Source organism: Lissotriton helveticus, chromosome 9, assembly GCF_964261635.1.
Source record: "Lissotriton helveticus chromosome 9, aLisHel1.1, whole genome shotgun sequence".
Taxonomy (NCBI): Eukaryota; Metazoa; Chordata; class Amphibia; order Caudata; family Salamandridae; genus Lissotriton; species Lissotriton helveticus.
Window position 1 is genome coordinate 236,499,862 of NC_136070.1, and position 21,483 is coordinate 236,521,344.

Consider the following 21,483-nt stretch of genomic DNA (forward strand, 5'->3'; position numbering starts at 1 on the left):
ATGCAATAAGGTATTCCCCGCAGTTTCCTTGCGATATAGGCTGGTGGTCAGCCTATTGCCAGATACCTTGACACACAGATCAAGAAACACCATGGTCTGGGTGTTCATTTGGCCCTCCAAGAATATATTCTGATCATTTCTGTTCAGGTCAACAATGAAGTTCTCTGCTTCCTTTTGTGGACCCTCCCAGATGATGAACAGGTCATCGATGTAGCGCAGCCATAGTTTCACATGGCTGCGGTACATCCGATGAGTCTTCTCTACTTGCTGCTCCCAGCTCGCCATGAATAGATTGGCGAAGCTGGGAGCAAAACAAGTTCCCATCGCTGTACCTTTCCGTTGTCTGTAATGCATATCATTAAAGACAAAGAAATTATGCTCCAAACAAAATCTCATCATTTGGATAATCATCTCCGTATGGCTAAGGTATGAGATTGATCTCGAGCTCAAAAATATGCGACAGGCCTTAATGCCATCCTCATGTCTAATCGATGTGTAAAGGCTACACACATCAAGGGTAATGAGTATGTAGTTACCATGCCATTCAAAGTCAGTGAGTTTGTTTATAAAATCTCGGCTGTCTTTAAGGTAGGAAGGAACTTTCTCAACAAAGGGTCTGAGAAAAAAATCAATGTATCTTGATGTGTTCTCTAAAAGAGAACCGATCGAAGACACAATCGGCCTGCCCGGATGATTGTTGGAGTTTTTATGTAGCTTGGGCAGTAAGTACAACACTGCTAGTTTGGGATTGCGGTTCAATAGAAAAGAGTACTCATCCCATTCAATTATACCACTTGAACGCCAGTTATTCAACATCTCGTAATAGGTATTATTGCTCTCTTCAATTGTCTGTAGGGAAGAGACTTCATAGCAATCTTTCACATTCAATTGTCTCATACCCTCCTTGATATAATCTTCCACATCCATTAAAACCACATTCCCCCCTTTGTCAGATTGACGAATGACAATTGAGGGGTCACATTCCAATGACTTAACAGCTACTCTTTCTACTTTGTTTAGATTGTCATTAGACCAACATTTTTTCTTAGCCAAATTTTTAAAATCATTAATGACCAAAGTTTCGAATGTATCAATGCTGCAAGCAGGTAATGTTGGATTAAATGTAGATTTTGGTCTAAAAGGATTTGGACAGTTCAGGTCTATTCTATAACCCAAAGAAATTGCATCATTAGGGGTATTATCTGGTGTACCAAACTCCAAATCTTTCATTGCAATTAGAGTTTCAACCTCTTCAATGGTCTCACATGCCGGTTCAGTGTTAGAAACACTGACAGCCGCATTTCTGACCTTAAGTTTGTTCCATTTATGCAACCGCAATTTACTGGTAAATTTGAACAGATCTATTCGTTCCTGGGAGTAATTAAAATTGGCCGAGGGGCAAAAAGAAAGGCCAAATTGTAATACATCATGTTCTATGTTAGACAGTATATGAGAGGATAAATTTACCACATTCCGCCGATTCATTTTCCTCTTGTTTTTTTCTGACCCCGTGTTTCCACTCCCATTGGGGTTGTTGTGTTTCCACTTGTTCCAGCCGCCCCTCCTGATTGGCTGTTGTTCTTTGGTGTGTTTCCTCCAGGATTTCCTCTTCCTCTGCCTTTTCCTCTGTATCCTCTTCCTTGCCCCCGACCTCTGTCTATTTGCCAGTTCTGTTGTTGAGATGTCTGGTTCATCATCTTGAATTCCTCCCAAAAATGTGAGACCTTGCTTGCACTTTTAGTTACACTTCTAGTTGCCTGTACCTGGCCATCCTCCAATACATCACTTTCTACTACTTCCTCATCCGATGTTACTGTTGCCGCACTCACTGTATCGATGTTTGCCTGCACACCCTTTCTTTTTATATTATCGTATTTGCGGCTAAAAGTGAAAATTCTACCTTCTTGATAGTCAATTTTGTCTCTAAGGAATTTTCTTTCTTTTTTAGCCACAATTTCATCCTCATGTTTGGTCATTTTTTTATTGATTTCCTCCATTTTCTTCGTGAAATTCTCAGTTGTATCCTCCTTCATTAGTTCCTCCTTTAAGTCAGAGATTAGTTTTAACAGTGCCATTCTATCTTTCCATGCGTGTTTGATTAGGATAGAAAGCATTCTGTTCGAACAATCCATCAAATTTTCTGCCCATTCTTCTGCCAGCTCTATATCAGGTTCCTCATGTGAAGGGGCAATTAGAATCCTCAATCCTCTTGGGATTCTTTTCTCCTCCTGATATTTTTCGAGGGTAATCACCTCCCACCACCGCGATATTTCTTTCCGAATTAATTTCTCCAGTTTTTGATATTTGTTCACGGTCACTTTCCCAGATGAAAGTGAATCAGTGATGGCAGAGCCGTTTGTCGTTTGCACAAACATAGATTGCGCCCTTAGTCTCCTGTGTGCTTCTGCCTCATCTTCCATTGTTTATAATCACGTGGGGCTCCCCCCTCCTGCATGCATTGAAATTTTACAATTTCCTGGAAATAACGCAGTTCGTTGGTATAATCTGTAAAAACCTGATTCGGGTCGGGGACAATCGATATTTGCCCGGCGGTATTGCCTCTGTGACCCTCTAGTTATTTAATCAATGAAGAGGCAGGCGCTGGAGACTGGAAGGCAGGAAACAAGGTTTTTATTCTCTCCGGAGGAGAACACGGCAAAACGGACAGCAGGTATCGTTCTGAGGTGCTCTAACTTATGTCTGAGGTCTGGCCCCTTATATACAGGGTTTTGCGGTTTTTATTACAGTTTACATACTCATGACAAAGCTTTGATGTATGGAAAGACATTCCCGGAACCCCCCCCCCCTCCGGGCCCGTTCCCACACACATTTACAGTAGAGGTCCCCACCCTGGTCACAACAGGTGATGAGTATCGCGCAGCAGGATATTCCGTAAATTCATGGAATGCGGGGTTCAATCGGATCTCATGGGGTGGGGGCTTTGATCAACCCGGGGATCCTTTGATGAGGGAAGCTTTCTATTGTACAGGGAGGGGCAAGGAATGGTATCGGCAGAGCCGGGTGTCGGCTTGGGAACGGGGAAGACAAACAGACACACGGGGAAAAGGGGGTTTGCATCAAAGGGCCGGGGATCATGAAAGGGAAGAAGGGAGGTGTTGTGCTGGGAACAGGATGAGGGCCTGAGGCAGAGCAGCGCCGAAGAGGGGTTTATGATTCAAGGCAGGTGCAAGCAGGGGGTTGGTCAGCGTGCAGGCTTAGTGAGGGCGAAGGGCTATGTCAGGGGCCAGCGGCATGCAAAAGGGCTTGTTCGGCTCAGGGCATCTTAAAATGGCGGGTGCGCACGAAAAAGTGTGGCATCAGGGGAAGAGGCAAGATGGCGCAGATAATGTTCACCAAACCGTACTAAGTTTCAACAGTCCTCCCTTTAACATATCCAAGACATCTTGCTGGTTCTTTTTCTACTCGGTTCTATTGTGGTGGGCATGAGAAAGAAAAACGGTAGGAACCCTAGATGAAAGAGTTGTAAACAATACATTTTAACATTTCTAGTGTTAGGAGGCGGACCTATTGGTAAACTTTGATAAACTTGTTTAGCAGGAAAGTCATGGTAATGCAATGCAAAAGTGAGTACATTTCATAAGGCGAACTGATGGATTGTTACATAATCAATACAATGTTGGCTGGGAGAGAAACGAGACGTGGCGGAAATGATCGGGAATGTTCGTGGTTTAGTAAGCTTTCAGCGATTCTTCGTCTTCTGTTGGCACTGTGGAGCACCGGCGGTGGAGCTACGAGTCCAGCTCTATTCTAAGTTCCGTGTTGCAGGGCACGACCCTTTCCTCGCGTTTCTGGTCAGAAAAAGGGTCTTTCTCGCCCGGTGTCCTTTGGGATCAATAGCCAAAAGTTCAGGTGGAAGAAGAGCGTACAAAATAGTCCATAGGGTAGGTCGGAGAAAAAGGGGGGATGGAGCAAGGCCAAATCAGGAACAAACTAGGGGAACGAGAGACTTCAGATAGGCGGGCTCATGACCGAGTCTAGAGAGCGGGGACCTTTCGGCACACATTCGAACATGGAACAGGGGCATCAGGTTAGCCCTTCCTTCTCATTTTGTTGGAGACAGTGCCTCGTCCTGTAGCTCTGTTCTGTCGCGGTCTCGCCTTGGCCCATGTCGCAGACGTTCCATAGTTCGTAGTCAGGCCACGTGCTCCCACATCCGGTCCTTCTTTCCTCCGACAGCCGTACCCTTGAAGGAGTTTGAAAAGACAGTTTTTAGAGATTTGGTAGAGGAAAGTAACCACATAAGTCTATTTCTCTCCCAGCTCCAGGCAAATGAAGATAGGAACGTTCGCTATACATATAAATGATCGATGGTAGACCTGCTGGGTTTACCCTGGCCTTCCTTCACAACTGTTTAATATAGTCACGACAGGTCATCTGATGGGGGCCCACCCCTGTAATGTAAGCCGGGCAATGCTAATAAAAAGTGGTGTGAGCTAACCGCATGGTACTAATGGGCTTCTCGCTGAGGGACGAACATAGGCTAAACACCTTTTTTATATCATCAATGCATCCTGCCCTTTAACTAAACATTTTCACTTTCGACAAGGCTCAGTGTAATGGTTTTCTTTGCTCCGGTCTAATCTTTAATTTCGCAAAACATCATTCTGGTCCCTATGCAGCCTCTCGCGGCCGGATTACTAAATTAGAGAAGACAGGGGTCTCATCGGAAGACACCTAGGTACATAGAAAACGTTGATGGGGGGGGAGGCAACTGAACGCAATACTGGGAGCGTCCTGAGAAGATGGGGGGTTTCGGTTACCTTTATGGTTTTGGGTATCGCGACAATTTGGGACGGGGAGGGGCGCGTTATCTGAGGCACTTTTATTTCATAGTAGTAGCCGCTGACATGTAGTTCCCTCATTTCGGGTCAGATTTAGGGAACCTCAGTCAGCTTACCTGTCCTTTCCTTTATGACCAATTCTCGGTTTCATCAAATATTTCCGGAAAGGAGAGGTGGTGACACAGCATTAGGGTGATTTTATTAAAGACAAGTTTGAGCAAATACCGGCGGTATTTGAAGCCAATTAGGTGGTGTGCTAGGGGTGGCAGTCTGTCAATTTCGGGGCTAATCGCTCGGAAGAGCGGGAGTGTGAAAGAGAGAGAGAGAGAGAGAGAGAGAGAGAGAGAGAGAGAGAGAGAGAGAGAGAGAGAGAGAGTGCAACAGCAGGCTAAATAGTACACGTGCGACAGAGAGTGGCAGTGTATTTACGAAAGGCTATTTAGTGCATTACACAGCAAAGGACATTCACGGGTCTGCGTTAGTATCTTGAAATCATGCAGTCCGAGCATTAGACAGGGCAGAGGGGACATGCTTCGAGAAAAAGGGAAAAGAAAAGAGGGGTACCATTTTGTCGCACTTCCTTGCATTCTCGGTCCTTCGACCAATTGAGTCAATGCCTCAGTCACACACACACATTCTCTCATAGTTTTGCATCGTACGTGACATGGGTTCATTCGTCCGGTCTGGTTTAAGGGTGATCACTTTTTATCAGGTCATGCTAATTTTTCGGGTTTGTTCGATACGTGAGTAGTTTGTAGGCGTGTTTAGGCACCACCTTGCAGCGCTAGTCTGCTTCGTGTATTAGACATGGCAAGGCTTCAGATCTTCGCCACACCTCGGCTGTAATCTCTGATGTAACCTGTAGAGGGAGGAAAAAAGGGGGGAGGGGAGGGGAACAGCATTCGCGCATATTCAAATACATGGATTCAAGAGTCCTTTACTTACCTCTTACTCGGCTTTCCTCCTCGGGGCAGAGTCCCCGGGGATATGGTTTCTGGAGTCGGGGGGGGGGGGGGTGTGCCCATATAGGTCGTGTGCGGGGAAACGCAAAAAGGAAACCAGAGGTGTCTAGTGCGAGGTACCTAGTCAAAAAGATGTATCTCACTATCGGGGTCCTTAAACCTCCTTCAACGCTGTGGCGTTCTAAGGTTCTTCGGTTCTTGGGTCAGCTCCGTTCCCTAATACCTGGGAACGTCGTACTTTATAACATTTACATCATTTTATTTCACCTTTCTTTTACATTCCCTCATTTACGCCGTTCGTTTTACCCATCCTTGGAAGTCGAGGTCTTCCTCCATGCGAGAGTTCATGAGTCGGTCGCGTACTTTGAAGGCAGAGTGTCGTGTTGTCGATCCGATCCGACCTCCAGGGCTGGGCAACCATCTTCTTTCAACCTTAAAGAGAGAGCAGAGTAGGGTGCACAGAAAAGAACTCTCCCACCGATCCCACAAAAATAAAACATGCAATACCCGTTCATAGTTTCGAAAACCTTTATTTTGCAAAATCATTTCAGCACGTGGATTATGAGGGTGCGGTCGTATTTGGCCGGACACAGCAATGGTTAAAGTGCGTACAGTGGGGGGGTGTCGTTTTGTAGCAATAAAAACATCGGAAAGTTTTATTCATTTATTTGTAAGAAACTAAAACGTCTATTAATTGGCTGGGGGGTTCGGGGGCATTTATTTCATAATTTTAGAAGCATAGTCAGAATAGTTGCAATCAGATTTCCTATATGCATACCGTATGTGTGCGTCATAAATGGGGTTATACATCAGCTATAAAAATATAATACATCGTACATTTGTACTCAACATTTTTAACGGGATCCTTTCACAATGTTAGTCGAGTGAGCTCTCCTTGTCTTTTCTAGCCAAGTGTACAAAGGATCATATAAGTCTCAGAACATCAAGTTTGTATTAGTGCGAAGGAACACCACGAGGTGTTCGTAAGTTCCTATTGATACCGGCGCCATTTTGGGCGGGGCCGGGTTAGTCCGGAAGTAGCATCAGGGAAAAATGTTTCTAACAACCGGCAGTTGGACCAGAGTCCTTTTCGGCAGTTCTAGAATTCATGCTAACAGAAGGAGTGGCAATGTCATGTTTATTTCGTTGGCGATCAAGGCAGTTGCCCCTTACCGGAGGCCTGCAGTGGCCGAAGGCTCCGCCGGGGACCTTTGTAGAATCTTCAAGGCTGCGGAGATGCTGCCGGAGATGGGGGCTTGTGCCCCGGTGGGCAAGTGTCCGAGTTATATTGCTGGTCAAAGTTGCTCTAGCGGCCGGGGCCCGCCTTCCAGCGGACCCAGACACCATTTTGAGGCCCTACAGGGGCCACTCTCGTCGAGTTTGCAAGAGTGGAAGAGATCCTTCGGAGTGAAAGGAAGAGGGCTCTGTTTTGTGAAAGCGGGACGTTCGGCTGGGGTGCAGCTGTGATGCCCCCACCTGGGGGGGCGAGGGAGACTCGTTCGCGCCGTCTCCTTCTTCCGGTGCACCCCATGCTGCTCTTTTTCATCGGCCCGCACGAAGGTCTCTCCCCATCCGGTGCTTCCCAAGTCGTGTGCTCTGTGCTGTGGGAGTATGGCCACCTGTGGCGCGCATTCGGTGCGGCACGAGTATCGGTGCAGTCATTGCAGGTTCGGTGTTCCGAAAATATGGGCACCATTGCACGTTCGGTGCTGCGCAAGTATTGGGGCACCATCGCCTGGTTGGGGGTGTTCGGCGTTGGGCCGGGGGGCTGGGAGACCTCCTATCCGTGGAGGTGGGAGAGGCTCGTCCGCGTCGCCTCTCCCTCCCAGCCCAACTTGGACAAATTGTTGTGGAGGTACGTGCAGGACATCCCGCCGTCCAGAGCTGCTGCGGCTGTTACGGAAGGGAAAAGGAAGAGGTGTCTCGTTCTTCTCTGGACATGTGGCGGGACTACTTAAGACTATCCAGGCCCGTTGCGGCTGGCCGAGGAGGCATGTGGCGGGACTACCTGCAACTGCCCAGGCTGCTGGCTCCTGCCTCTCCTCCGGCTCTCCCATACGTTAAGATTTCCTGACCAAGAGTTGGCAGCAGGGCCCGCCTTATATGGGTTGCCGCCGGTTGGGCGTAGCCGTAACCCTACCCTACTTTGGAAGGTTCCAGAAGGTGGGGGGGCGAATGTTCTATTGACTTTCATGTTCTACAGTTTACCGTTCTTGTTTTTCTAGCGTTTATCGTGTTTTTCTTTGTTTGTTATGTTAAAATAAAAGTTCGTGTTTATCAGTGGCTTACTGATTTCGTTTCCCATTTCTTTCTTTCCAGGTTGTTTCATGCTAAAAATTTCTATTAACGTAGTTTATGTAACATGGAAGCACGTGCAGGGGGATGACGCAGATTCATATATTACGTACACACAAACTCAGACGGGGAGTGTAGTAGAAAAGTATGACACACAAGATCCAAAGACAAACATAAAACAGTGATTATTTGGCCAAAATTATCTTTTTCCGTCTGTTAATTTAGAGCTAGGCTGGGTTCCCGTTTTTATATTGTCCGACCTAGGAAAACTCGAACATGTCGCTGAAATCGTTCTGGCGGAACCTGTGCCATCGGGTATAATCAAACGTGGTGGTTCTATCTGGTCTGTCCGTGCGAGTCGGATTTTTCTTTGTCTCGCGCTTTTTCTCATTCTGCCGGCCTGTCATTCCTGTCGGCCCTTTGCCCTTACTCACGCTCAGTAGAGTCGGGCATTGGGCTTTCGAGTGTCCGACATATCTGCAAAAAGCGCATTGGTCTGGCCCTAAGTCTGGCCGTCTTTTGCGTAGTGTCGGGGGATAACTTTTGGGTCGTGGTGTCCCGGGGTTGTCCTGTCGGTATATTTCTCTACCTGGTTTGTCCTCGTCTTTTCTCTGTCGTTGCATAGCCTCTCTGCGCCACATACCGAGACTGTCGAGCATAATAGGCGTTGTCTTATTATTGCGAAGGGCTATTTCCAACGTTTCTATTTTATCAAGGTCAAAGGATCCTGCCAGTGGCCACTGTTTGTCTTGACTTTCTTTGGTATACTTGTGCCACAATTTATTATAGGCTATGGTAACTAATCCATAGTTTATGAACATGTCCTTATTAGGGGTGCCTTCTAGTGGAGCTATATGGTCCACCTCTAATACACGGTCCGGGCTGAACCAATTATCAATCAATGGGGAGAAGACAGACATGACGGCTCGTAACGAGGGACTAAAAAGTCAGCACTGCCTATCTTATCACTAGGTGCAAAGACTAGACAGAATATTCCTATTCTACGTTGTTTGCAGGCAGTGAATACCTCATGAACAAAAAATAAAAAAGAGTAACCAATAACGAGGAACAATCAAACAATCAAAAAATAAATAAGATAGAGTAAGGTCAATGGGGAGAGTAAGTAAGGCGCAAAAGTCTGCGTCCTCTACCCTTTCACTATCCGCAAAGAGGAATCTGTTGTTTCCGGTTTGCAGACAGAGAATCTCCAGAAGACAATCTGCGAACAGTAGTTCGGGGTCAAAGAACCCAGTTAATCAGTGAGGGAGAGGGAGTCTCCCAAAAACCGTTTAAGAAATAATAGAGTCAGTGGGGGAGAAAAATAGGCGCGACGGTTGCGTTACCTATCCTTCACTGTTTGCAGAAGGGAAAGAGCCTACTGTTTCTCCGCGTGCAGACAGTGAATCTCCAAAATAAGTTAACAAAGAGTAATACTAGTATATATTATAAACAATCAAGCAATCAATTATTTTCGCAATCCGTCGTGTTTACACGACCTTACCCGGACCGTATGGACAGTTTCTTGTCTTCCGAATCCAGCGCCCGTTCGTCCTCTTTTTCTCGTATTCCTCACGGCACTCCTAATGGTCCCCAGTCAGGACCGTAGATCACTCGAGAGAGGTCTGTTCGGAACTAGTGAAGTTCGGATGATCGGCTGCCAGACGAGGGTCTATTGGGCAAGAGCTCTCCCGATCGTTGCAGTCATTCACTCTGTCGTCGGGACCTCTCCCACTGGATCCACGAGTCGCTGATGGGCCCCACGCTTGGGACGCCAATTGTAAAAACCTGATTCGGGTCGGGGACAATCGATATTTGCCCGGCGGTATTGCCTCTGTGACCCTCTAGTTATTTAATCAATGAAGAGGCAGGCGCTGGAGACTGGAAGGCAGGAAACAAGGTTTTTATTCTCTCCGGAGGAGAACACGGCAAAACGGACAGCAGGTATCGTTCTGAGGTGCTCTAACTTATGTCTGAGGTCTGGCCCCTTATATACAGGGTTTTGCGGTTTTTATTACAGTTTACATACTCATGACAAAGCTTTGATGTATGGAAAGACATTCCCGGAACCCCCCCCCCCTCCGGGCCCGTTCCCACACACATTTACAGTAGAGGTCCCCACCCTGATCACAACAGGTGATGAGTATCGCGCAGCAGGATATTCCGTCAATTCATGGAATGCGGGGTTCGATCGGATCTCATGGGGTGGGGGCTTTGATCAACCCGGGGATCTTTTGATGAGGGAAGCTTTCTATTGTACAGGGAGGGGCAAGGAATGGTATCGGCAGAGCCGGGTGTCGGCTTGGGAACGGGGAAGACAAACAGACACACGGGGAAAAGGGGGTTTGCATCAAAGGGCCGGGGATCATGAAAGGGAAGAAGGGAGGTGTTGTGCTGGGAACAGGATGAGGGCCTGAGGCAGAGCAGCGCCGAAGAGGGGTTTATGATTCAAGGCAGGTGCAAGCAGGGGGTTGGTCAGCGTGCAGGCTTAGTGAGGGCGAAGGGCTATGTCAGGGGCCAGCGGCATGCAAAAGGGCTTGTTCGGCTCAGGGCATCTTAAAATGGCGGGTGCGCACGAAAAAGTGTGGCATCAGGGGAAGAGGCAAGATGGCGCAGATAATGTTCACCAAACCGTACTAAGTTTCAACAATCAGTGATCTATTTTCGAGGACCCACGCTTCCAGACTCCAGCATGTAGCTCTACTGGAAATCGGGCGCGGGAAAGTCGCGTTTAAATTTATTAATGCCAAGTCAGAAAGTTCTAACTAGTACTGAAGAGCGCCTCCGCCTTTGCAGTTGTACTTCTCAGACGGAGTCAATGCTTATCGTTCTTCAACACCCCCGAACATCGGTATCGGAATGTAACTAGAACTCACCATCCACGGAGCACAGAGAAACTTCGGGAGTGCTCGCATCCCCTCGTACTTCGCAAGCTACCAGTGGACAGAGTTGTATTTCCGACACTTGCACGTCGTAGAGTTTCACAAGAAATCTTCAGGCTCATCAGATTGTGGCAAAACCCAACGCGGTCAACCGGCGATATTTGAATATTCAGGCTCACATCCTTCGCAGTGGCGCCGGGACACCAAGACAGCGGTGCAATCCAGGGGCAAAGGTAACCCTGTATACAGATTCTGTTCCACAACGCGTAGCTACCGCTACGCGAATGCACTCTCCTCGAACACCAATGATCACATCCAATCCATTATCCGCTTTCCAGATAAGTTTATTTTCTTAAATGCAGCATCGTGATGACAAACACGGAATAAACCCAACGCGTATCGGCGAAAACACACGCCTTGGTCACGGGTGATTCCATTACCAGTGTGCAAACAATAAATAAAGTTCCACGTGATAAGTGATAAAAATAAACAACGGACTCATGTATTCATGGGAGTACACTCCACTCCAAGATAGCCACGATAATAGGGCCTTGAATCCGTTGTTTATTTTTATCACTTATCACGTGGAACTTTATTTATTGTTTGGTAATGGAATCACCCGTGACCAAGGCGTGTGTTTTCGCCGAAACGCGTTGGGTTTATTCCGTGTTTGTCATCACGATGCTGCATTTAAGAAAATAAACTTATCTGGAAAGCGGATAATGGATTGGATGTGATCATTGGTGTTCGAGGAGAGTGCATTCGCGTAGCGGTGGCTACGCGTTGTGGAACAGAATATATATATATATATATATATATATATATATGTATATATATATATATATATATATATATATATATATATATATATATCAAACAGAGTAACAGTAGCCACTCTGTTGTTATGGTTAAGGTTACCAGAAATGGTATTTCCTCAGAATTTTCACTATTAATAAATAGGTGCCCATTGACTAATCTCCACAAAAATATTGCGTTTTCTACATTGGAGGAGGATGGAAGGTTTTACGGTGACTGGTCATGGAAAAGCAAAGATAAAAGGTGGTCCCAAAAAAAGTTTGGACATCAATGCATTTTTCCACAGACGTTGAACTCATGCACAGCAGCCAAATGTCCAGTCACATTTTCCATGAAACATTTGCACATTATGGTGTGCTGGAGGTCCTTGTGGCCTGTGAAGCAAAGTCCTGCTTTGAGGATACATTATGCATCGGCTGGTTCTGAAGGAGCTGCAGGGATTCCAATGTGGGTCCTGTGTGGTAATCGAGGATGCCGTTGACAAAGAACTTGCAATTTGAAGGACTGTCTTGAAGAAGTGTCATGCAGTGGTGCTTCTGATGAGGCTGTGGGCTGCGATGGAAGCCCTATACCTGGGACAACCAACGCTTTGGTCAGGAGGCCAGCCAACTAGCCCTTGTAGTCAGTCTGGTGGTTCTGGGTTCAAGAGACATGTTCCGTCCTTCACTCAGGCTGAAGAGCAGCAGGCAGTAGGGTAGCCAGTCTTTTTTGCAGATCAGCATGGTTGTCATTCCTCTAAGATTCCCCACAGGTCCAGATGTGTACTGAAGAGCTGGGTCTAAGGGTCCAATATGTATGGTGCCCACTTTGAAGTAGAGGAAGCTTCTAGAGGTTTCTGACCACCCCTGAGGTGTCAGGCATCCCCTTTTATTTTTATTTATTTTAGGAGCTTATATAGCGTGCAGCTACCCCCAACGGGGGTGTCCTGGTGCTAGGACAGGCAAAGGAAGGAGTGGACTCAGTGGATTTTAGTCGCTGGAGAAAAGCCAAGTCTTAAGGTCTCGGCGGAAGTGCCAGGGGTAGGCTATTCCAGATTTGGAGGCGGCCACCGCAGAGGCTCTGCCGACCATTCTAGCGTGTCGCAGATGGTTGGATCTAAGAGCATGGTTAGATCCCCTTCCCCCCTGCCATGGCCCCAGCTTGTCTGGGATGACAAAAGACCAGTGTCAAACTCTTTGTGAGTGTGCTCAGGCAGAGCCTTTGAGATGTGCAAGTGTGGTAGGTGCATCTCCTCCCCCTCATTAACTCAGAGTGGCCCATCCTCCCAACACTTATTTTCCCTTTGTCTCACTGTCTGGGAGCAATATACAAATGTCACAACAAATGGAGGAGTGCCCCCTTGAGGTTGGTTACAACCTCTATTGTATAAGTTAACTAGGTGCATGGCTTGTGACCCAACTTGGGACAACCTTTGTCCTTAGAAGACCCCTCACTCACCAACCTAGTTGGTGACATGGTTCATCATCGGGGTCCCACCCAGACAGCCGAGTGCCATCTGGGTGTGCTGCGACACCTGACTACAGTGGAGCTGGCTTCTTGATTTTTTATATGTGCAAATAAACTTAAAATAGGTGTATTAAAAGTTGTCCAATGCTACTCACTCATGGACTTTATTCCGGAGTGCTTGGGCAACGGTTAAAATATATATCGTGGGACACCCTTGCCTGATTAGATAAACTGTGGTCTCAGTATAATCGTGTTCTATGGAGATAAAAAAAGGGGTTGGTCTACATGTTTCAACCTATGTGTAATTTTAAGGTTTTCGTCAGGATCAGTGTGCTGAAGTCTGGGTGGTGTACACACTCTAAGGTGTACCCTTCCCTCGACTTCAAAAGTGTCTAAATCACAAAATTATGATTTAATGTAAAAGGTGTTTTTCTCCTCGATTCCTAAAAAAAAACCTGTGAAGAAAAAAGGGGCAAAGGGTTGGGGAAAACAAGCATTTGGTACATACTCGTGTTTATTTGCTTCAGGTGCACCGCGTGGTAAACTTTCTCAAGACGTGGAAAAACCTCAAGGAAAGTTTACTTAGTTTTAACTATGATTCATAGCTTACACAGGCAAACATGCTGTTCCTTGTATGACTCATAGCTTTCACAGACAAACGTGCTGTAAAATTACAGACTCAGTCCATGGTAGTTATTTTTTGCATACCCACACATAAGTTGACGTGCTTGGCTCATACAGATTAACGCATGGGTATCAAACCTTGTGGTCGAGGGGATCGTGAAACAAATTACTCTCTCTTCATGCGTTTGCATTAGGAGAATATTGATTAAAAACATACGTAAAAGCATAGCAAAACACACATGCGAATGCAGCCGCTCGGAAACCATGCAATACTCAACAGGATTGCAAGAAAGTTTGAAAAAAGGGGGGAAGGACAGGGAGTCCTCTTACTAGAAGCGCTCGGATTGCGGGCTTCCTGGGCGTCCCCGGGCCTGCCGTCGGCAATTTCCACGATCTGTGAAAAAGCGGCGGGCGGAGATGGGAGGGTTAGTGTGCTGTAGGGGATGGGCGGAGTGCCCGTTCTGAAACGGAGGGGCAAAGTCCCCGTTTAGTTCTTGACGCATTGGCACTTACTTGTGGAAGAAATCTCAAGGGCAGTGAGCCTAGTCGGTCTGCCGGGAGCCCCGTGAGTGTGGTTTGCCAGCTACTGTGGCTGTGATAAAGGGAGTGAGTGACCTACTAGGCTCACTGCCTTCGAGATTTCTTCCACAAGTAAGTGCCAATGCGTCAAGAACTAAACGGGGACTATGTCCCTCCGTTTCAGAATGGGCACTCCGTCCATCCCCTACGGCACACTAACCCTCCCACCTCCGCCCGCCGCTTTTTCACAGATCGTGGAAATTACCGACGGCGGGCCCGGGGACGCCCAGGAAGCCCGCAATCCGAGCGCTTCTAGTAAGAGGACTCCCTGGCCTTCTCCCCTTTTTTCAAACTTTCTTGTAATCCTGTTGAGTATCGCACGGTTTCCGAGTGGCTGCATTCGCATGTGTGTTTTGCTATGCTTTTACGTATGTTTTTAATCAATAATCTCCTAATGTAAATGCATGAAGAGAGAGTAATTTGTTTCACGATCCCCTCGACCACGAGGTTTGATACCCATGCGTTGATCTGTATGAGCCAAGCACGTCAACTTATCTGTGGGTATGCAAAAAATAACTAACACGGACTGAGTCTGTTATTTAACAGCACGTTTGTCAGTGAAAGCTATGAGTCATACAAGGAACAGCACGTTTGCCTGTGTAAGCTATGAATCATAGATATAACTAAGTGAACTTTCCTTGAGGTTTTTCTACGTCATGAGAAAGTTTACCACGAGGTGCACCTGAAGCAAATAAACACGAGTATGTACCAAATGATTGTTTTCCCCAATCCATTGCTCCTTTTTTCTTCACAGGTTTTTTTCCAGGAATCGAGGAAAAAACACCTTTTACATTAAATCATAATTTTGTGATTTAGACACTTTTGAAGTCGAGGGAAGGGTACACCTTAGAGTGTGTACACCACCCAGACTTCAGCACACTGGTCCTGACGAAAACCTTAAAATTACACATAGGTTGAAAAATGTAGACCAACCCCCTTTTTTTAACTCCATAGAACACGACTATACTGACACCACAGCCTACCTAATCAGGCAAGGGTGTCCCACTATATATATTTTAACCGATGCCCAAGCACTCCGGAATAAGGTCCATGAGTGAGTAGCATTGGACAACTTTTAATACACGTATTTTAAGTTTATTTGCACATATAAAAAATCAAGAAACCAGCTCCACTGTAGTCAGGTGTCGCAGCACACCCAGATGACACTCGGCTGTCTGAGTGGGACCCCGATGATGAAGCATGTCACCAACTAGGTTGGTGAGTGAGGGGTCTTCTAAGGACAAAGGTTGTCCCAAGTTGGGTCACAAGCCATGCACCTAGTTAACTTATACAATAGAGGTTGTAACCAACCTCAAGGGGGCACTCCTCCATTTGTTGTGACATATTAATTTAAGGGGACCAGGAGTTCCCTCTCTACCTTTATGGTTAAATACCCTTTCTCTCCCCTTTGTTGATTAAAAGCAATATACAAATAACATATGCCAGCTACACCCATTCATGTGACCCAGGAACAGGCTGCACGCACCAAATGGTTAGGACAAGAAAACAACAACTTTCTGAAAGTGCCATTTATAGAATTGTTGCTAAAAATCTGACCTTACCATTTTAATTGCAATTATTTAGACACCAACCTCAAACTGTCCTGCTCCAAATTGAATGTTATCACTTATTAAATGTAATAAGGTATCCCAATGTTATCCTATGTGAAAGCTAGACCTTAAATTAGTCTTTATACTTAAGCACTACCTTAGAATTCAGATAACTCGTTCACCTCTGTGCACAGTCTTCTCACCTCAATCTCCACACTACCTTAACTATAACTCGCCCCTTATCCATGCACTACCTATACCTTTATATGCTACAGAAGTTAGAGCATGTGAAATCACTGAATTAATAACAACACTTATGACATTTCAAATTATATGATTTGCCTGAATATTCTGCATGGTACAGTGGTGAGTTAGAGTTAACGTAGTGTGGCGAGTTAGGTGAGAAGACTGTGTACAGAGGTGAACAAGTTATCTGAATGTTAATGTGGTACGTATGGATAAATATGAGTTATATGTATGACATATTACTTTGAAAGTGGTGCTTAGCTGATAAATTAAAGATATAACTATAGTTGTATGATTTCTAAAGTTTGTGTAATTTGAGTTGTTTTTATACAAACATAAAGAAATATTCCCTGACTATAACTGATCTTTAACTGTTGTTTTTTTGCGGCAACCCCGTAATAACTTCCATGGCTATTTGCATATTTTCAGTGCGTATTAAATATGAAAACAGCAATTTTATGTAGAAAGCCATATTTGTGTTACACAAACTGTGGTTTTACAGGCATACACTTTTTTACTTTTCTAAGAAAGTAACTCTTCTACTAAGAATGTGATGTGAGAATTTAGAGTAGGAAAACCCTCAAATAGTGGGTGCATTCCAAAATGTATTTTCTTGTGGCTATTCACCAACATTTTATCAGCCTAGAAAAAGGCCAGAGATTTGAAGAGCTGTAGTAAATACATTCCAGGATTTGAATAGGAACAGAGGAATACTTTTACAAATGGTTGGGGGTGTAGGTGTTTTCCCAATGGGCACAAAAAATTATGAAAGTGCATATGCTTTCATGTAAGACCTTTGCCTGTGCGCAACTGTATACTATGTATATGTATGGATGCGGAACTACTTTCTCATGTTCGTAACGAGAAATCACAGATATCTTCTACCACTACTTCTGTGAACCTCAGCCTGCCAAGCCTCACATATGTTCTCCTGGAAACCTTAGTGAATTACCAAAAATCACATGTTTAATCCAATGTTAACAAGAAGGTCCTCAACAAAGTTTTTAGAGGGGTTTTTATTATCTGTCACACTTTGCACTTTTAGTACTTTTGAGTAACATTCATAATAGTCTTCCAATGGAAATACATATACAGGAAACTCTATTATGCTTAGCTTCTAAATAAATTAAAATTATGGAATAACATAAAGTAGATGTAAACATTTACAGTTCATTTATATTATTTATTGTGTTGTTAGAAGAAATGACAAGATATGGCTTCTCCCTCCTGCACCCTTGTGAGTAAAACAGGAGCAGAGTTGAGGACGCAGCATTCATTGATGATCTGCTGAGATCTTTATTACCATATGTGACTTCTGATCTCATTGACGATGTCATCAATTGCGTAATCAATGGCAAAATGTTTGGTGTTACAAATCTTTGAAAATAGTTGCTGTACTAAAAATGGTCTAAACTGTTCATGATAATACAACATTTTAAAAAAATTTAAACAAAAATGGAAAACCTTTCATGTTATTTACGTGCTCAGACGCTGCGTGTAGTTGTATGAAAATTGTATTCTTTTATATGTTGTTGCCGTTCCCAAATCAAGGGCCAATATTACATAAGATAAATAGGTGTGATTGCATTACTGTGCCATCACAAGATGCCATATGAGGATGCCGGATTATACCAAGAGACTTTACAAATGGCATTTTTGCAACGGGAGACAAAGCCTCAAAGTGGGAAAATATAATTTTCAATAAGGCTCTGAGAATCCTTGCACTGGAACTGCTGAACTATACTGGGGTGGTTCAAATGAGACAAATATGCTTGTTCTTTAAAGGTTTTGTATTATGCATGTTTTTCCTTCACTAATCACCCAATAAACATGATGACTGTGTACATTGTGCATGTGTATTGTGGATGCTTCTATGTGGTAAATGACTGTGCTTTACACTTAACAGATTTTGATTCATTTTAGTTAACCATAAACTGACCATCTCTCATATTATTTTCTATCTCTTTTCACTAGGGAAAAGAAAGTGAAGGAACATGCGGAGTTCAAACAGACCTCTACAGACGAAAGCAAGACCAAGGACAAGACAAAGGACAAGATAAGGGTCATGGCCAACAACAAGGGCAAGGAATCACTCCTGGCAAGGAAAAAGATTATGGAGCAGGCCAAGGTCATGGCCAGGAACATGGGAAACAAGGAGTTGAAGGAATATGTCATGGAGTAGCACAGGGATCCGGTCAGGGAAAAGGTGAAAGATATGACCAGGGAAAAGACCAGGGATATGGTCATGGAGAAGACCAGGGGAAAGATCAGGGATACGGTTGTGGAAAAGACCTGGGAAAAGACCAGGGAAAAGACCAAGGATATGGTCAGGGAAAAGCTGAAGATAAACACCTTGGAGGTGGCCTGGGACAAGACCATTGGCAAGGCCGTGGAGACAAACTAGGAAAGGGCCAAGCAGAGGACAAGGGAAAGGGTCAAGAACATGGAAAAGAAGATAAGAGTCTTGAAGAGGGCCAAGGACAGGGACATGAAGGAAGGTGCCAGGGTAAAGACATGGGACAAAAGCAGGGAAAATAACTCAGGCAGTTTCTAGGAAGAGAACGTGACAAGGAATCCAGAAAATAAAAGCTGCCATCCATTATTGCATGCTGTACCACGTAGGCATTCAACATGCATCTCTTCAATTAAACTGCCCTAAAACTATACAATCAAGTTCCATCTCGATATTAAGATGTGACATTGTTAAAATGGATAGAGTTGCAATGTATACTTTAAAATAAATGCATGACTCAATTATCACCTCTTCAGTGTATTTTTTGCCGAACATAAATTTTTATTGCTATGTAAACCCATACTATCTTCAATTATGTAGAACATTAGAGAAAAATATTTGCATTGTCAGCTCCTGGAACATACTGCGTATTTTTTTAATTAGGCTTAACTTCCTTTCAATAGCTCAAGAGCTCAAACTAATCAAAACCACATCTACGTTGTTGATTTCTATCCACACAGTGCTTTGAATTTTTAGAGAAATGTAGTTGTGCAACTTTATCTCTCCCATCACAGGATCTAGGTATTCTTTAAAAACCATAGGTCGTGGTCATGGTACAAGTCCAGCCCATTCAAAATTCTCATGCACACATAAAATGCCCTACACAACACACAACCAGGATACCAGAACAGCCGCTTACACTTTCACCAACCCACCAGACAACCATGCTCTGCCTCACTCTCACTAATCCACATTCCTGCATCTGCAAAAGCAAAACTGGAGGACCCTTATTCTCCCACATAGCACCCAAGACACGGAACGACCTTCCTCAACACAACAGAGCCTCCTTCTGACTTCCTGAATTCCTCAAGATGCTGAAGACCTGGTTCTTCAGATAAACACCTCGAGGACCACAAACCTACCTACTGGCCCAAACGCTTGGATACCCCTTTGGGTGATTAGAGCACTACATAGATCAATATAACATAACGTGGTGAGCTTCTGTGGCCTAAGTGACTCCCTTACATTCTACACTCAGCTCTCCCTTGTGTGAGGCAGTATAGGATGAGATACTAAGAATGTAGCAGTATTCAAATAGAAGATATAAGGAAAGAGATGCAAAAATAATAAGAAAAGCTCAAAATGGGGGAAAGTTGAACAGAAAGAAGAGAAAAAGAGCGAGAGGTGTTAGAAATTGATCTGCTTAGTGTATTTTTCACTATAATTCTTTGTTTCGAACTTCTGGGTTCTTGACATCTTGTGTTGAAAGAGACCTGTTGAAACACTCCTAAACACATATTTGGTGGTAAAACTGGACACCTTTTTTTAAATGCAGCCTCTGAAATTTTAACATTGATTTGACTGCTTCTAAGAGCCTCACACTTCTACTGGAGCATAGTAAGATATCAGTACCGTTTTGTAAGGCAACACCACCCTGCCTGTTCCATTTGGGTAAGTTAGAAATTGTAGCGCATTATATTTTTTCCACACTTCATAATATATGTCATGAATCTTAGAGCGATTTCCCGATCCCTAACAGTTGTCCTGCAGTACTCCTGTTTCATAAGGATAAAATACAATAAAATAGAATATCATATTGGCCTGAAAAATAACAAGAGATGAAATAGTTTCTGTAGGTCATTAGTCAACTGTTGTTATAGTAGTGCTTATGAGATATTGAATGTTGTATAACTGGGCCAGTTTAAAATAATATTTAGGCATTCAATCGTTTGACCATATGACTTCCCACCTGTTCAGGCCTCTTAGCAAAACTCCACCTACACTGTTAGAATCCTTGTATTTGATGGGGAACACTCACAATGCCCAGTAAGAAAGGTTGGAGGGAGGTATCCCAAAATGCTACAGGTTCCACTGCACAGCCCAATACTGCCAGCAGCACAAATGGGCACGAGCAAGTGGGGATGGACCCTGCAGGGGGTCTAGCAGAGGATTCCGAGGTCAATGTATTGGCGATACCCCGAGTATTAGAAGAGATTTTGGAGGATGATACCGGGGGAGACAGTAGTGACAAAAAGGAAGCCCCAAGTGAGGCATTTTTCTCAGTATCAGAGGGCGGTGAATGGTCGGAGGAAGAGGAAGACAGTCTGGATCAAGAAGCCAGTGGTTCAGATACTGACAGTGATTTGGAACAGGACGAAGTTAGCCGCCCGATAACCGCAGTGAAAGCCAAGGCGGGAGCAAAAATACACTGCCAGAAAAGAGAACAACCGTTGACCAAACCAATCCCAGATAGCCCTGGAGGGGAATCGGCACAAATGTCCCTCCTGGAGGTCATACACCGGGAGATAATTGCACACAGGGAGGAAGCCCGACAGGAGAGCCGTAAGTCTCAGGCGGCAGTCAGAAAAATGCAAGGGGTGGCAAGGAAGCTGACTAAGGTGTGTGTGAACCTGGGGGAGCGGGTTACTAACCTGGAAGAGCGAGTGGTTTCAACAGAAGCCGAGTCAGCGGCGGCGTCTAGTAAGGTAGACCTGCAGACAGCGCAGCTAGCTGATATACAGTGGAAATTGGAGGCGATGGAGAACAGATCGCGTCAGAATAATCTACGCATTCTGGGAGTCCCTGAGGGGTCAGAGGATACAGACATGAAAGCATTTGTTGTCAAACTTTTTGAACTTGCCTTTACCGATCTGAAAGATTGGGATTTCGCTAGGGAAGTTCAGAGGGCACACCGTATTCCCGCTAAAATCCACAAGAATGCAAAAGAGGGTGATAAGCCCAGAGCAATATTAATTTTTCTGGGTAACTTTAATTTGAGGCAAGCAATTTCTGAGAGGGCGAGACCTGATAAAAAAAAGACGGTTGACGGTT

General features: G+C 44.9%; 2 protein-coding genes across 2 annotated transcripts in view; both read left to right on the forward strand.

Annotated features, from left to right (window-relative positions):
* Positions 1 to 21,483, forward strand: part of LOC144781130 (uncharacterized) — a 290,550-nt gene that overhangs the window by 149,540 nt on the left and 119,527 nt on the right. The window lies entirely within an intron of this gene.
* Positions 18,030 to 18,956, forward strand: LOC144782539 (uncharacterized). The gene is made up of 2 exons (XM_078661939.1): positions 18,030 to 18,077; positions 18,174 to 18,956. The coding sequence occupies exons 1-2, from the start codon at positions 18,030 to 18,032 to the stop codon at positions 18,735 to 18,737; spliced, it is 612 nt and encodes a 203-aa protein (XP_078518065.1). The 3' UTR covers positions 18,738 to 18,956.

Excerpts from the sequence above, each read along its gene's own strand:
- LOC144782539 (XM_078661939.1), top strand. The coding sequence starts at position 18,030 with ATGATGACTGTGTACATTGTGCATGTGTATTGTGGATGCTTCTATGTG. Across the intron at positions 18,078-18,173 it reads ATTGTGGATGCTTCTATGTG|GGAAAAGAAAGTGAAGGAAC; the intron begins GTAAATGACTGT and ends TCTTTTCACTAG.